At 41.4% G+C, this 19,024-nt stretch overlaps 1 protein-coding gene across 1 annotated transcript in view; it reads right to left on the bottom strand.

Annotated features, from left to right (window-relative positions):
• Positions 1 to 19,024, bottom strand: part of LOC120026145 (A disintegrin and metalloproteinase with thrombospondin motifs 19-like) — a 161,022-nt gene that overhangs the window by 55,348 nt on the left and 86,650 nt on the right. Inside the window, exons 4-7 of the mRNA XM_038970966.1 lie at positions 18,508 to 18,680; positions 17,859 to 17,942; positions 17,359 to 17,513; positions 11,263 to 11,306 (exon numbers count right to left, since the gene is read on the bottom strand). Coding sequence (XP_038826894.1) covers positions 11,263 to 11,306; positions 17,359 to 17,513; positions 17,859 to 17,942; positions 18,508 to 18,680 — 456 coding nt within the window. The remainder of the gene's footprint in view (positions 1 to 11,262; positions 11,307 to 17,358; positions 17,514 to 17,858; positions 17,943 to 18,507; positions 18,681 to 19,024) is intronic.

The following is a 19,024-nucleotide window of genomic DNA, read 5'->3' as shown; positions in this document are numbered from 1 at the left end:
AATATGACTGGGTTCAACATGACTGGGTTCAATATGACTGGGTTTCAGTGCAATATGACTGGGTTCAATATGACTGGTTTCAATATGACTGGGTTTCAGGGCAATATGACTTAGTTCAATATGACTGGGTTCAATATGACTGGGTTCAACATGACTGGGTTCAATATGACTCAGTTTCAGGGCAATATGACTGGGTTCAACATGACTGGGTTCAATATGACTGGTTTCAATATGACTGGTTTCAATATGACTGGGTTTCAGGGCAATATGACTGGGTTCAATATGACTGGTGTTTCAGGGCAATATGACTGGGTTCAACATGACTGGGTTCAACATGACTGGGTTCAATATGACTGGGTTTCAGGGCAATATGACTTAGTTCAATTTGACTGGGTTCAATATGACTCAGTTTCAGGGCAATATGACTGGGGTTCAAATTAAATCAAATCAAATTGTATTAGTCACATGCGCCAAATACAACAGGTGTAACCTTACAGAGAAATGCTTACTTACGAACCCCTAACCAACAATGCAGTACAAATAAGAATAAGAAATAAAAGTAACAAATAATTAAAGAGAAGCAGTAAAATAGCAATAGTACCATCACAGAGTCAATGTGCGGGGGCACCGGTTTGTCGAGGTAATTTAGGTAATATGTACATGTAGGTAGAGTTATTAAAGTGACTATGAATAGATGATAACAACAGAGAGTAGCAGAAGTGTAAAAGAGGGGGGGGTGCAATGCAAATAGTCCGGGTAGCCATTTGATTAGATGTTCAGGAGTCTTATGGCTTGGGGAGTCTTATGGCTCCGGTCCCACTTTCCGTGCGGTAGCAGAGAGAACAGTCTATGACTAGTTCAGGGCAATATGACTGGTTTCAATATGACTGGGTTCAATATGAGTGGGTTCCAGGGCAATATGACTGGGTTTCAGGGCTAGACGGTAGAGATTAGCCCCTAATCTGGCCATTAGTGAATGCTAGGAGTCTCTGGCAGCCCGGGTCCTGTGAAGTAACAGCCAGTCACTCTGTTCCCCTGCACTTAGCTGGGCATCTGGCCCTTCTGGGTGTTGAGTTGGCTTGAAAAGGCCCCTAATGACACCCCTCCACTCCTTTGAGAAATGTGAGACGACAAGTCATTGTGATCCCGATGATAACGCTCTCTGCCGTCGCCCATTTATGTAAGGGCCTCCGTCGGTAGGCAAACCATGTCAATAACAGGCCGTGGATGGAGGTAAGATGTGTTTGGTCTGGCGTTGTTCCTTTCAGGTGTGTGAGGGGGGCAATGAGTCTTTATGCTAGACGTTTTGACACATTATCTCCATGCTCCAGCCGGCAAATCCTCCATCATTAGTCAAACCTAAACGTAAATGAGGGGGAGAAATGGACAGGGCGGTCTAAAACAAGTTTTACAACAACATAGCGGAGCTTCCACCTAGCCCACAACAGTCTCCAGATTGTCTGCTTTTCACGGAAAGTAAAATGGAAGCAGCAGAATCTTTTTTTGTGTTCTCCCTCCGTCAGATAGTAAAGAAACGTAACATAAGAACTTGTTTTTATGAAGTATATGTTCAATGAACCTGCAACTCCAAATCCAGGGGGAAAAAAATATGGATTTTTAATCCTCCTGGAGTACCCAAATCCATTTCGCTTGATATTTTTATAGTTAAACATCAATCTGGGAATCGGTCTAACGACAAACCCATGCCTCTAAGCCCACATGTGTGGTACACCTGTACTGACTATGCGGCGGTACGACCGGCAAACCTACATTTAACCAGGGTGCTTTAGGATCTGGTTTGGAGTCCTCCCCTCATTCTGTCCTGTCATACTAGGGCTAGCGTTTTATGAAATAGGGTACGGGACAAACACAGGAGCAAAGGAATGCTAAGTTGCCATGTTATCTGTGATCTACGAGTAAGTGAACATCAGATGAACATTGCATAGTAACTAGAATGTGATTGTATACTTCGATGAAATGTATGGTGATGGGATTTTCAGGTGCTCTACTTAAAGCAGTCACTTTAACGTCTGTACCCCCCCCCCCCCCCCCCACAAAAAAAAATTCCCCATGTTGTTGTAACATTTTTACTCCATCCTTAAACCTTTTCTCAATAGGGGGTGCTGTTTTCACTTTGTAAAAAATTCGTTCCCAAATTAAACTGCCTCGTACTCAATTCTTGCTCGTACAATATGCATATTATTATTACTATTGGATAGAAAACACTCTCTAGTTTCTAAAACCGTTTGAATTATATCTGTGAGTAAAACAGAACTCAAGTTGGAGCAATTTTCCTGTGAGGAAGTGAGAAATCTGAAATCAGGCAATCTGTTCCAGGGTCGGTTTATTAATTTGCATGTATTCTATTGGTCGACATGCACTGCATACGCCTTCCCCTGGATGTCAGCAAGCAATGAGAATTGGAATGGAGTTGCTAGGCAGATCTGAGGACATATAAATGGGCTTGGAACCGGGGGTGCAGCCTTTTCAACATTCGCCATGACGCAAGACAGACCTCAGGATTGCGTTCTGGAATGCTCCCGTTATAGGCCTTAGATATATCCGGCTCTGATTTTATTCGATATAGGTGTTAAAGACATCATAATGTTGTTATTTTAAACCGAGTTATATCAGTTTATATCAGTATATTGCGATTTTCGGATATTTCTTAGTGCTGCGTTATAGTGAGTTGGACACGTCTTAGCCACATGGCTAATGTTTACTGCTAATTCCAAAGTTGAAGGCGACAATCTACAACCGAGCAACGATTCCTCTGGACAAAGGACAACTTGCCCAAGATTCTGATGGGAGCTCATCAAAAAGTAAGAAGTATTTATGATGTTAATTCGTTGTTCTGTTGAAAAATGTAAATCTACTATTCCGCCATTAATTTCGGTGCGGTCTCGCTTTAACGCACGCTGTATGTCGTAGTAACGTTAATTTTAAAAATCTAACACAGCGGTTGCATTAAGAACTAATGTATCTTTCATTTGCTGTCCAACCTGTATTTTTTAGTCAAGTTTATGATTAGTTACTGATTAGATTAGGTGCCTCTCCCAAGATTTCTCCCGACATTTTGTTTGCATTTTGGCTACTATTCATATTGTATAACCACGATTTGTGCCGCTAAATATGCACATTTTCGAACAAACTCTATATGTATTGTGTAATATGATGTTATAGGACTGTTATCTGAAGAAGTTTGAGAAGGTTAGTGAAAAAATTAATATCTTTGCTGGTTTATTCGTTATCGCTATTGTTGGCTTGAATCAATGCTGTTGTGTGGTTGGCTATTGTAGTAAGCTAATATAATGCTATATTGTGTTTTCGCTGTAAAACACTTAAAAAATCTGAAATATTGGCTAGATTCACAAGATCTTTGTCTTTCATTAGCTGTACGCTGTGTATTTTTCATAAATGTTTTATGATGAGTATTTAGGTAATTCACGTTGGTCTCTGTAGTTATTCTAGTTGCTTTGGTGAGAGTTGTGATGGTGGCTGCAATGTAAAACTATGATTTATACCTGAAATATGCACATTTTTCTAACAAAACATATGCTATACAATAAATATGTTATCAGACTGTCATCTGATGAAGTTGTTTCTTGGTTAGTGACTATTTATATCTTTATTTGGTCGAAATTGTGATAGCTACCTATGCAGGAAAAAAATGGTGGGAAAAAAAAGTTGTGTCTTTTGCTATCGTGGTTAGCTAATAGAAATACATATTGTGTCTTCCCTGTAAAACATTTTAAAAATCAGAAATGATGGCTGGATTCACAAGATGTGTATCTTTCATCTGGTGTCTTGGACTTGTGATTTAATGATATTTAGATGCTAGTATTTACTTGTGACGCTATGCTAGGCTATGCTAGTCAGCTTTTTTACTGATGGGGGTGCTCCCGGATCCGGGATTGTGATGAAGTAGAAGTTAATCTAAGGCTTAAACTGACAAATATGTACCCAATAATATCCTACCCACTGCGGATGCACTCAAAAGCTATCAAATTGTTGCACAGCGTGACTGGTTAAGAAAAAGGGAAACATCTAATTTTAGTGTATGATTTTAGAGTGAGGCGAGAGGGAAACTCGCCTGTAGCGAAAACCTTCAGTTCAAACAACATGGTCATAATCCGAACAGACACAGGGGGTGTTACGCCGAATTTGTCAAACATTAACGTTTAGCTTTGCAGCCATGTTGCACACAGCAGCGGCAGCATAAGGTACCCATAACCACACCAGCCTTGATAAGATACCTGAGGATTGGCAGTGTAAGGAGGAATGGCCGACACGAACCAGAGGAATCAGCGGTTGTGAGAATCTAGGTCAACGGCTAGCTTTCCCCCTTAAACGTTTCTTTCTCTCCATCTACCTGTCCCTCTCTACAGTGATGACTTTTGTTACATGCTGTGTGTGTGTATGTCATGCAAATTCCACACTTGGAGGCTGGGACTTAGCCCTGAAGCCAGCAAGGAGGCTGGGAGAGTGGGGCCAAAGGGGTAAGGTCAAATACAGTGTACTTTGACACCTCCGAGAGGTCATGAAAACCTAACAGACCTCCGGACGGGACAGCCAACACACGGACCCGAGGCCCGCTGGGTCTTAACTGGTACCTGTGTCTCTTTGACTCACACAACTGCATGCAGGCACACATGCAAGTATGCACACACACACAAACACACATATCCAAACACACAAAAACAAACAAGCAACCACACACACACACACACATGCATACACACGCACACACACACACACACACATATGCACACACGTACACACTCACAAATACACATATACATTCACACACACACACACACACACATGCACACGCGTACATACACACACACATGCACACGCGTACACACACACACAAATACACACACACACACAAACACAAACACTTAGTTATTAGAGCATAGCTACAGGGGTGTTCCTAGTTTTGAGAGGAACCCCATTATAGATAACTTTACTGTCCATGCAACTGTATTAATCATTTCCTGATAAAACCCACAACATGTCAATGTCCACCAGAGAGCTTCAGAGCCACACCGACAAACCACATCTCCTTCTAACACAGACAGGATTACATCCACACCGACAAACCACATCTCCTTCTAACACAGACAGGATTACATCCACACCGACAAACCACATCTCCTTCTAACACAGACAGGATTACATCCACACCGACAAACCACATCTCCTTCTAACACAGACAGGATTACATCCACACCGACAAACCACATCTCCTTCTAACACAGACAGGATTACATCCACACTGACAAACCACATCTCCTTCTAACACAGACAGGATTACATCCACACCGACAAACCACATCTCCTTCTAACACAGACAGGATTACATCCACACCGACACACCACATCTCCTTCTAACACAGACAGGATTACATCCACACTGACAAACCACATCTCCTTCTAACACAGACAGGATTACATCCACACCGACAAACCACATCTCCTTCTAACACAGACAGGATTACATCCACACTGACACACCACATCTCCTTCTAACACAGACAGGATTACATCCACACCGACAAACCACATCTCCTTCTAACACAGACAGGATTACATCCACACCGACAAACCACATCTCCTTCTAACACAGACAGGATTACATCCACACTGACAAACCACATCTCCTTCTAACACAGACAGGATTACATCCACACCGACAAACCACATCTCCTTCTAACACAGACAGGATTACATCCACACTGACACACCACATCTCCTTCTAACACAGACAGGATTACATCCACACCGACAAACCACATCTCCTTCTAACACAGACAGGATTACATCCACACCGACACACCACATCTCCTTCTAACACAGACAAGATTACATCCACACCGACAAACCACATCTCCTTCTAACACAGACAGGATTACATCCACACCGACAAACCACATCTCCTTCTAACACAGACAGGATTACATCCACACCGACAAACCACATCTCCTTCTAACACAGACAGGATTACATCCACACCGACAAACCACATCTCCTTCTAACACAGACAGGATTACATCCACACTGACAAACCACATCTCCTTCTAACACAGACAGGATTACATCCACACCGACAAACCACATCTCCTTCTAACACAGACAGGATTACATCCACACTGACACACCACATCTCCTTCTAACACAGACAGGATTACATCCACACCGACAAACCACATCTCCTTCTAACACAGACAGGATTACATCCACACCGACACACCACATCTCCTTCTAACACAGACAAGATTACATCCACACCGACAAACCACATCTCCTTCTAACACAGACAGGATTACATCCACACCGACAAACCACATCTCCTTCTAACACAGACAGGATTACATCCACACCGACAAACCACATCTCCTTCTAACACAGACAGGATTACATCCACACCGACAAACCACATCTCCTGTGTGTGCATGTGTCTGTGTGTGCTGTGTGTGCATGTGTCTGTGTGTGCTGTGTGTTGTGTGTGCTGTGTGTCTGTGTGTGCTGTGTGGGAGAGAGAGGAGTGTGTGAGAGTGTCTATATGTGAACAAAACACAACCTCGGGGGAGGGGGGGGGGGGGGGGGGCAGATCACACAGCTTCACAAGGCTAGACGAACAGGCCATGATGTATCAGGAAATGATGTAACAAGACATGATGTAACAGGACATGATGTAACAAGACATGATGTAACAGGAAATTATGTTACAGGACATGATGTATCAGGACATGATGTATTTGGACATGATGTATCTGGACATGATGTAACAGGACATGATGTAACAGGACATGATGTAACAAGACATGATGTAACAGGACATGATGTAACAGGACATGATGTATCAGGCCATGATGTATCAGGCCATGATGTAACAAGACATGATGTAACAGGAAATGATGTTACAGGACATGATGTATCAGGACACATCTTTCTTTCTCTCTCTCGGAGGACCTGAGCCCTAGGACCATACGTCAGGACTACCGGGCATGATGACTCCTTGCTGTCCCCAGTCCACCTGGCCTTGCTGCTATTCCAGTTTCAGCTGTTCTGCCTGCGGTTATGGAACCCCTACCTGTCCCAGACCTGCTGTTTTCAACTCTTAATGATCGGCTATGAAAAGCCAACTGACATTTATTCCTGATTATTATTTGACCATGCTTGTCACTTATGAACATTTGAACATCTTGGCCATGTTCTGTTATAATCTCCACCCGACACAGCCAGAAGAGGACTGGCCACCCCTCATAGCCTGGTTCCTCTCTAGGTTTGTTCCTAGGTTTTGGCCTTTCTAGGGAGTTTTTCCTAGCCACCGTGCTTCTACACCTGCATTGCTTGCTGTTTGGGGTTTTAGGCTGGGTTTCTGTACAGCACTTCGAGATATTAGCTGATATACGAAGGGCTATATAAAATAAACTTGATTTGGTTTGATTTGATGATGTATTTGGACATGATGTATCTGGACATGATGTAACAGGACATGATGTAACAGGACATGATGTAACAGGACATGATGTATCAGGCCATGATGTAACAGGCCATGATGTAACAGGACATGATGTAACAGGCCATGATGTATCAAGACATGATGTATCAGGACATGATGTAACAGGACATGATGTAACAGGCCATGATGTATCAGGACATGATGTATCAGGACATGATGTATCAGGACATGATGTAACAGGCCATGATGTATCAGGACATGATGTTACAGGACATGATGTAACAGGACATGATGTAACAGGTCATGATCTAACAGGACATGATGTAACAGGACATGATGTAACAGGACATGATGTATCCAAATGTCACAATCTTAGTCTCTCTTTGACTGTGTCCTAAACACCAAGGCCTTTATAGTCAAAAGTAGTGTTTCTCTTTCTCTGACACTGACTAAAACCATCATCCTAAATGCTCATCCTGCACAGAGGGCATCTGCAGCATGTCATAGTTCTGGAGGGTTACCAAAGCAAACCACTAAGACTAAATCACTAAACTAAAATGTGTAACCCCAATGAAGTATAAACTGGATATATAAATAGATGCAGGCAACTGATGGAAGAAACTTAATTCAAATGAAAAACCCTTGTTACTGGATTGTGTTACTTCTCAGCCATACATCACAAATTACTTGTGGTCTGTGAACTCCAGTAAGGACTAATCTGATTGGCTCATGAGTCATCATGGGAAGCCAATCAAGTCAAAGCTCACAGGCATGGAAGTCCCCTCTGGTGTACGGTTAAGATGCCCCTAGACACTGATCAGGTGTCAGTTTAGCATTTTCCCCACTAATGGTTAAAGATTGGGGAAGGGGAAGCTGAAGGGGAAGCTGATCCTAGATCTGTACCTAGGGGAAACTTCATCCTGGAACAGATACACAATGACCAAGCCAATAGAATGGAGTCACATGGTTAGCATTCACATGAGTGGCTTCAAGAGTTCTTATCAGCTCTGTCTTGAGGGAGACAGTAGGGATGAATAGCTGCTCCTTTAAGATATTCCTGAACCATTACATAACACATATAACTCAATTTGACCAACACATTCCTATATTGCGTCTCAAATGGCACACTATTGCCTATGTAGTGCACTACTTCTGATCAGGGTACATAGCCTAAAATCCCAGAGCTGACATGGTAAAAGTCTGTCGTTCTGCCCCTGAGCAAGGCACTGTTCCCTGGGCGCTGAAGACGTGGATATCGATTAAGGCAGCCACCCCGCACCTCTCTGATTCAGAGGGGTTGGGTTAAATGCGGAAGACACATTTCAGTTGAAGGCATTCAGTTGTACAACTGACTAGGTATCCCCCTTTCCCTTTAGATCCCTGGTCATAAGCAGTGCACTATATAAGGAATAGTGTGCCATTTGGACGCATTCCAGGAATGTGGTGGTCAAATTGAGTAATATTTGTTATGTAATGGTTCAGGAATATCTTAAAGGAGCAGCTCGGGGGAATGATTGTAGCATGGTTCAGGAGTATCTTAAAGGAGCAGCTCGGGGGAATGACTATAAACAATTAACTATTAACACTACTAACTATAAACTATTAACACTAACTATAAACTATTAACACTAACAATAAACATTTAACCATTAACACTACTAAGTATAAACTAGTAACTAGTAACACTACTAACTATCAACTATTAACACTAACTATAAACTATTAACACTAACTATAAACTATTAACACTAACTATAAACTATTAACACTAACTATAAACTATTAACACTAACTATAAACTATAAACTCAATGTCCATTAACACTAACAATAAACACTTAACCATTAACACTACTAAGTATAAACTAGTAACTAGTAACACTACTAACTAGTAACTAGTAACACTACTAACTATCAACTAGTAACACTACTAACTATCAACTAGTAACACTAACTATAAACTATTAACACTAACTATAAATTATGAACTATTAACACTACTAACTATTAACTATTAACCCTAAATATAAACTATTAACACTAACTATAAACTATTAACTATTAACCCTAACTATAAACTATTAACACTAACTATAAACTATTAACTATTAACCCTAACTATAAACTATTAACACTAACTATAAACTATTAACACTACTAACTATAAACAAGTAACTAGTAACACTACTAACTATCAACTATTAACACTAATTATAAACTATTAACACAAACTATAAACTATAAACTATTAACACTACTAACTATTAACACTAACTATAAACTATTAACACTAACTATAAACTAGTAACACTACTAATTATCAGCTATTAACACTAACACTAACTATAAACTATTAACACTAACTATAAACAATTAACTATTAACACTACTAACTATCAACTAGTAACACTAACTATAAACTATTAACACTAACTATAAACTATTAACTATTAACCCTAACGATAAACTATTAACACTAACTATAAACAATTAACTATTAACCCTAACGATAAACTATTAACACTAACTATACACTATTAACTATTAACCCTAACTATAAACTATTAACACTAACTATAAACTATTAACACTAACTATAAACTATTAACTATTAACACTACTAACTATAAACTATTAACTATTAACACTAACTATAAACTATTAACTATTAACACTAACTATAAACTATTAACTATTAACACTACTAACTATAAACTATTAACTATTAACACTAACTATAAACTATTAACTATTAACACTAACTATAAACTATTAACTATTAACACTACTAACTATAAACAAGTAACTAGTAACACTACTAACTATCAACTATTAACACTAACTATAAACTATAAACACTACCTATAAACTATTAACACTAACTATAAACTATTAACACTAACTATAAACTATTAACTATTAACACTAACTATAAACAATCAGCTATTAACAATAACTATAAACTTAACTATTAACACTAACTATAAACAATTAACTATTAACACTAACTATAAACTATTAACACTACTAACTATCAGATATTAACCCTAACTATAAACTATTAACACTAACTAAAAACGACAAACTATTAACACTAATTATAAACTATTAACACTAAATATAAAGGATTAACTATTAACACTAACTATAAACGATTAACTATTAACACTACTAACTATAAACTAGTATCTAGTAACACTACTAACTATAAACTATTAACACTAACTATAAACTTAACTATTAACACTACTAACTATAAACGATCAACTATTAACACTAACTATAAACTATTAACACTAACTATAAACAATTAACCATTAACACTACTAAGTATAAACTAGTAACTAGTAACACTACTAACTATCAACTAGTAACACTAACTATAAACTATTAACACTAACTATAAATTATTAACTATTAACCCTAACTATAAACTATTAACACTAACTATAAACTGTTAACTATTAACCCTAACTATAAACTATTAACACTAACTATAAACTATAAACTATTAACACTACTAACTATAAACAAGTAACTAGTAACACTACTAACTATCAACTATTAACACTAACTATAAACTATTAACACTAACTATAAACTATTAACACTAACTATAAACTATTAACACTAACTATCAACTATTAACATTAACTATAAACTCAATGTACTACCTTCAACAGCAGCAACGGGACTTTATCCTTAACATCAAGGTTACACTTTGCTTTGACAAACTGATACACACATGCTTGCAGACAGACACACACACAGGGAGAGCTGTATCCCACTCACCTACAGTGTCACAGGGTTCATCTTTATGCACGCAGAAATCCTTCCTGCAACATAAAACACAAAGAAACGTCAACATCCACCGGGCAAAGCCAACTTTGATGCTATGATCCCCCCTTGACCACTTGATTGGTATGGCTCAGTAGAGAACTCTCAAGGCCTGCTTATCCCCTCCGGTGGCAGAGCAGACCAAGTGCCGTGGATTAGCAGGGGATATGGGAGCCGTCATCGATCCTCAAATCCTCAAAGCTGCTATAAGGGGTTAATCGGGAGTTATGTCTCAAATTCAGAAGGGAGAACTTGGGGGTGGGGCTGGCAAAGGTTGTGACCTCTATAAAGGCAACGCCTCAGGAACCTAAACCCAGCTCTCACACATGACTGTGTAGCTGTGTGGTCGAGGATGAGGGCGTGTGTGCGGTGCTTGTGTGTGTTTATGGTGAACTACAGGTACCATATAAGGTATGTACCTTAGCCCATTTCTATTTAATCTCCATAGAAAAGGGATTGAACGGGTTTATTATAGTTCAGTACGTGAGGTATTGTTATGGCTTCAGATTTGACTTGGCTGTACTTTCAGGTGAAGAGAAATGGTCTCGTGAAGAACTGGTCTCTTCAGTCTTTGACTTGATTTTTTAAATGAACCACAGGAGAACTATTCACTGTTATCATTATTATGATAATGATAACTTTTCCCTTTGGCAGATGTTGTTACTCGTGTTCTCAGTCTTTTCAGGATAAACCCTTGGTGTGTGTGTTTTGCATGCCAAAAAGCTCAGTCAGTATGTGTGTGTGTGAGAGAGAGTGTGTGTGTGCGTGTGTGTATGTGTGTGTGTACACGCGAGTGTGTGCACACGCGAGTCTACCGTACGACAGGGACAAATGCATGTAGCACAAACACAGGTGGGAATGTGTCACACTAACCCTCCGAGGAGACCCAAACCCACCACACCAACCCTCTGAGGAGACTCTAACCCACCACACCAACCCTCTGAGGAGACTCTAACCCACCACACCAACCCTCAGAGGGGACCCAAACACTCCCCACTATCTCTCTGAGGAGACCCTAACCCACCACACCAACCCCCTGAGGAGACCCTAACCCACCACACCAACCCTCTGAGGAGACCCAAACACTCCCCACTATCTCTCTGAGGAGACCCTAACCCACCACAACAACCCTCTGAGGAGACCCTAACCCACCACACCAACCCCCTGAGGAGACCCTAACCCACCACACCAACCCTCTGAGGAGACCCTAACCCACAGAGGGGACCCAAACACTCCCCACTATCTCTCTGAGGAGACCCTAACCCACCACACCAACCCTCTGAGGAGACTCTAACCCACCACACCAACCCTCTGAGGAGACCCTAACCCACAGAGGGGACCCAAACACTCCCCACTATCTCTCTGAGGAGACCCTAACCCACCACACCAACCCCCTGAGGAGACCCTAACCCACCACACCAACCCTCTGAGGAGACCCTAACCCACAGAGGGGACCCAAACACTCCCCACTATCTCTCTGAGGAGACCCTAACCCACCACACCAACCCTCAGAGGAGACCCTAACCCACCACACCAACCCCCTGAGGAGACCCTAACCCACCACACCAACCCTCAGAGGAGACCCTAACCCACCACACCAACCCTCTGAGGAGACCCTAACCCACCACACCAACCCTCTGAGGAGACCCTAACCCACCACACCAACCCTCAGAGGAGACCCTAACCCACCACACCAACCCTCTGAGGGTACCCTAACCCACCACACCAACCCTCTGAGGAGACCCTAACCCACCACACCAACCCTCTGAGGAGACCCTAACCCACCACACCAACCCTCTGAGGAGACCCTAACCCACCACACCAACCCTCAGAGGAGACCCTAACCCACCACACCAACCCTCTGAGGGGACCCTAACCCACCACACCAACCCTCTGAGGAGACCCTAACCCACCACACCAACCCTCTGAGGAGACCCTAACCCACCACACCAACCCTCTGAGGAGACCCTAACCCACCACACCAACCCTCAGAGGGGACCCTAACCCACCACACCAACCCTCAGAGGGGACCCTAACCCACCACACCAACCCTCTGAGGAGACCCTAACCCACCACACCAACCCTCAGAGGAGACCCTAACCCACCACACCAACCCTCTGAGGAGACCCTAACCCACCACACCAACCCTCTGAGGAGACCCTAACCCACCACACCAACCCTCAGAGGAGACCCTAACCCACCACACCAACCCTCTGAGGAGACCCTAACCCACCACACCAACCCTCTGAGGAGACCCTAACCCACCACACCAACCCTCTGAGGGGACCCTAACCCACCACACCAACCCTCTGAGGGGAATGGGGCCAGCTCTTTTATCTGACAACGTTCCGCGCTGCGCCAACATCAAACACCTGCTTGCTCGGAATCACCCATCAGAGCGCTGAGATCTATCAACAGGTCCGAATCAGATTCTGACTCCAGCCAGCTCTTTTCGGAGGGGATTTATAGCTCAACTGGACGGATAATTTGGCCAAATAATTCAAAGGCTTAGTCCCAAATGCCATCCTATTCCCAAGGAACTGGTCAAAGGTAGTGCACTATATAGGGACTAGAGGGCTATTTGGGACACAGCGGGTCGTACGTGATCACTGCCCATTAACAGCTTAATTGAAATGAAAACCAAAAAGACTGCATGTTCTGAGTCAGCATCGAGTGCCCGAAATACTTTCCCATGAAGTTGACTGAGTCCTCTCTCTGTTAATACCTTAAAACATGAAGGTCTCTCTGTTAATACCTCATGACATACCTCGTCCCATAGGGCGGCGCACAATTGCCCCAGTGTCGTCCGGGTTAGAGTTTGGCTGGGGTAGGCCGTCATTGTAAATACGAATTTGTTCTTATTCTGACTTGCCTAGTTAAATAAAGGGGTCTCTGTTAATACATCATGACATGGAGGTCTCTCTGTTAATACCTCATGACATGGAGGTCTCTCTGTTAATACCTCATGACATGGAGGTCTCTCTGTTAATACCTCATGACATGGAGGTCTCTCTGTTAATACCTCATGACATGGAGGTCTCTCTGTTAATACCTCATGACATGGAGGTCTCTCTGTTAATACCTCATGACATGGAGGTCTCTCTGTTAATACCTCATGACATGGAGGTCTCTCTGTTAATACCTCATGACATGGAGGTCTCTCTGTTAATACCTCATGACATGGAGGTGGTGTCTGTTAATACCTCATGACATGGAGGTGGTGTCTGTTAATACCTCATGACATGGAGGTCTCTCTGTTAATACCTCATGACATGGAGGTCTCTCTGTTAATACCTCATGACATGGAGGTCTCTCTGTTAATACCTCATGACATGGAGGTGGTGTCTGTTAATACCTCATGACATGGAGGTCTCTCTGTTATGACATGGAGGTCTCTCTGTTATGACATGGAGGTATCTCTGTTATGACATGGAGGTCTCTCTGTTATGACATGGAGGTCTCTCTGTTATGACATGGAGGTCTCTCTGTTAATACCTCATGACATGGAGGTCTCTCTGTTAATACCTCATGACATGGAGGTCTCTCTGTTAATACCTCATGACATGGTGGTCTCTCTGTTAATACCTCATGACATGGAGGTCTCTCTGTTAATACCTCATGACATGGAGATCTCTCTGTTAATACCTCATGACATGGAGGTCTCTCTGTTAATACCTCATGACATGGAGGTGGTGTCTGTTAATACCTCATGACATGGAGGTCTCTCTGTTATGACATGAAGATCTCTCTGTTATGACATGGAGGTCTCTCTGTTATGACATGGAGGTCTCTCTGTTATGACATGGAGGTCTCTCTGTTATGACATGGAGGTCTCTCTGTTAATACCTCATGACATGGAGGTCTCTCTGTTAATACCTCATGACATGGAGGTCTCTCTGTTAATACCTCATGACATGGTGGTCTCTCTGTTAATACCTCATGACATGGAGGTCTCTCTGTTAATACCTCATGACATGGAGGTCTCTCTGTTAATACCTCATGACATGGAGGTCTCTCTGTTAATACCTCATGACATGGAGGTCTCTCTGTTAATACCTCATGACATGGAGGTCTCTCTGTTAATACCTCATGACATGGAGGTGGTGTCTGTTAATACCTCATGACATGGAGGTCTCTCTGTTATGACATGGAGATCTCTCTGTTATGACATGGAGGTCTCTCTGTTATGACATGGAGGTCTCTCTGTTATGACATGGAGGTCTCTCTGTTATGACATGGAGGTCTCTCTGTTAATACCTCATGACATGGAGGTCTCTCTGTTATGACATGGAGGTCTCTCTGTTAATACCTCATGACATGGAGGTCTCTCTGTTATGACATGGAGGTCTCTCTGTTATGACATGGAGGTATTTGATGAAATCAAAGAACAGAACCCGGGTGTTGAATTTCCAAGAGGCTAATCGCTTTAGCCAGCTAATGTGACACTTGTCCAGTTGTATGTTAGCAGTCTTAAACTGAGCAGTAGATGGTAGTGCAAGCTGCAGTGAGTGGGTACGCACTTGTGCACTTTCAAGTCATAGGACTGACATCCCAGCAAACCGGGAACATTCCCAGAACATAAGCTAAGATTCCCATTAAGTTCTACTCAGGGATTTTTATTTAACATTAGGATGATAACGTCCACAAAACATTAAGAGAATGTGTTTGATAACAAAATCTTTTTATATTTAAAAGTTTTCCAGGTAATGTAATAACACAATGTACCAGTAATGTGATGATTATAATGTTTGTATAAAACATTCGCCTGATGTTGCAAGAACATTCCTATAAGACATTTAATCTGTTCTTTAAAAAGTTCCCAGAATGTTTCATTAGGTTGTGGGAACAGTGTGGTAAGGACCATGTGGGGACATGACAAAAGATATGTTCCCAAAACACAAAAACTGTCCAGTTGTGTGGATGATTCTACAACGTTTCTTTTAGGGTGCAAAAAACATGTGCAAACCCCAGTTTGGGAATAATAACTGTCATAGACAATATTATGACACACCTGCTCATTCAAGGGTTTTTCTTTATTTTTTACTATTTTAATAATGAAGACATCAAAACTATTAAATAACGCAGATGTAATCATGTAGTTAGCAAAAAAAGTGTTAAACATATCAAAATATATTTTAAATTCTTCAAAGTAGCCACCCTTTGCCTTGATGACAGCTTGGCCCAAGCAAGTCTCTTCCTCTTATTGGCGTCCTTTAGTAGTGGTTTCTTTGCAGCAATTCGACCATGAAGGACTGACATTGTATTTGACCAAATAGGGCTATCTTCTGTATACCACCCCTACCTCACAACACAACTGATTGGTTCAAATGCATTAAGAAGGAAAGAAATTCCACAAATTAACTTTTAATAAGACACACCTGTTAATTGAAATGCATTCCAGGTGACTACCTCATGAAGCAGGTTGAGAGAATGCCAAGATTGTGCAAAGCTGTCATCAAGGCAAAGGGTAGCTACATTGAAGAATCTCAAATATAAAATTATTTTTGATTTGTTTAACACTTTTTTGGTTACTACATGATTCCATATGTGCTATTTGATAGTTTTGATGTCTTCACTATTATTCTACAATGTAGAAAATAGTAAAAAATAAAGAAAAAACCCTTGAATGAGTAGGTGTGTCCACACTTTTGACTGGTACTGTATGAATAGCTGCTTGTAGGAACTGACTTTTCGAAAGCGGAGTCTGTTAATTTTTTTGCAGTACTACCTAGGTATTGGACAGTGGGATGGGTAAAGGTGTTGATGGGCAGGTGACGTGACCAATGGCTGGCCTATTGGGTGTGTTCTAAATGTATGTCACGGCTGCAGGAGATCAGACCTGCCTGGACACTTTGGGGATGAATGACCAGTACATGTTCAAAAGTAATGCACGCACATCCAGCAATTTTCCAGGTACAGGATTCAAAAGATTATATAATAGAAAATAAATAAATTGAACAGGGTGAAAAATTTAACAGAAATAAAGTATATGGGAGTGTGTGTGGGTATCTATTTATTTTCTTTGAACAGTGCATGCAATGGACACAGTACCGTGTGATTAGAATGGCCGTGTCCACGGAGGGTAAGTCCTCCCTCCACCGAGTGCTAAAGTCTGACATCACGCTTTTCTTCCCATACTCCTCCTGCTGCCAACGACAGAAACTCTCCAGCATCTTCTCACCATGGTGACCAATGTACATGTCTGACTGCACAGACAGACAGACAGACAGACAGACAGACAGACAGACAGACAGACAGACAGACAGACAGACAGACAGACAGACAGACAGACAGACAGACAGAGATAGGTAGACATTTTATTCATTGTTTTGACCTGACATAAGGTTCTATGACTGCTTATGATGTATTCATGACATGACATTGGAAATAAAATCAAAATCAATCAAGTTATTCTAAGTTACTGTACTTGTAGTGTTATGTCTCATACTGTAAATCAAATCAAATCAAATGTATTTATATAGCCCTTCGTACATCAGCTAATATCATATTATATTAGTATAATATACTGTACAGTTGAAGTAGTTTCTTACTGGTGTTTCGTGAAGCAGTACAAGTTTAGTCAATCGGATATTAATCTGTATTCCCAGGCTCTTGTGTTGAAACAAGTTGAAAACCTGCAAAAGGAATGGATATTATTTAAAACCCTTGTAATAATAACACGGCAACAAAATGATATCGCTGTATAGCAACAACATACCTATCCCATCGTTTCAGTGCCTAGGGTAAGGGTTTTAGAGGTTGTTTCTGGACAGGGCCAAGGAAGTACAGGGGGATAGAAATAGGGTTAGGGCAGCGGTGTCAAACTCATCTTGTCCAGGGGGGCCACATTCCGTCTTCAACTAATGTGTCCTCTATCCATCGTTTTTTGGGGAATTGTCTATGCTCCCTGACTGTCTAGCTTTCATTTGGGTGATTATTACCTGGACAAAGCCAAGATACTGTATGAATCTAGGTCCATGATCATTTATACACACTTTCCATTTGGTTTTTAGTTATTTTACTCAAACCACCCGCGGGCTGTATGTTTGAGACCCATGGTTTAAGGGGTAGGAAGGAAGGGTTGTTTCTGGACAGGACCAGAGAACAGATACATAGATACCCATAGATATCTTATTACATGATTCTATATGTATAGTACAATATATTCATAGTAGGTTCTATGTAAGTCTATACACATACCATATTCATGATGGTGAGGATGAATCGTTTGGCTGCCTCTGAGCCGTGGTAGCTGACCATGGCTGGGTCGGCCACCACCACAGTCTCCACGTTGTACTCGTGGAGTAGTTTATACGAGTACCGTTTCCCTCTGCCTCCCTCAGACGCTTTCCTGGTCTTACTCTTCTGTCTTTCTGTAAATAAACAGAGAAAAATGACAACGCTTATTGTGACGCTTCCCATAACGCCCTGTAGTCAAATTGTGGTTGTTGACGTAGGCATTACATAAATGCTTGTGTACTGCTCATGAATGTGTTATGTGTGGCTGATGAATGTGTTATGGAGTCCTTATGAATGTGTTATGTAGTCCTTATGAATGTGTTATGGAGTCCTTATGAATGTGTTATGGAGTCCTTATGAATGTGTTATGGAGTCCTTATGAATGTGTTATGGAGTCCTTATGAATGTGTTATGTAGTCCTTATGAATGTGTTATGGAGTCCTTATGAATGTGTTATGGAGTCCTTATGAATGTGTTA

The sequence above is a fragment of the Salvelinus namaycush genome, chromosome 31, assembly GCF_016432855.1.
Source record: "Salvelinus namaycush isolate Seneca chromosome 31, SaNama_1.0, whole genome shotgun sequence".
Classification (NCBI taxonomy): Eukaryota; Metazoa; Chordata; class Actinopteri; order Salmoniformes; family Salmonidae; genus Salvelinus; species Salvelinus namaycush.
The sequence above is the reverse complement of the archived record's forward strand: the minus strand, read 5'-3'. Positions and strand labels throughout refer to the sequence as shown.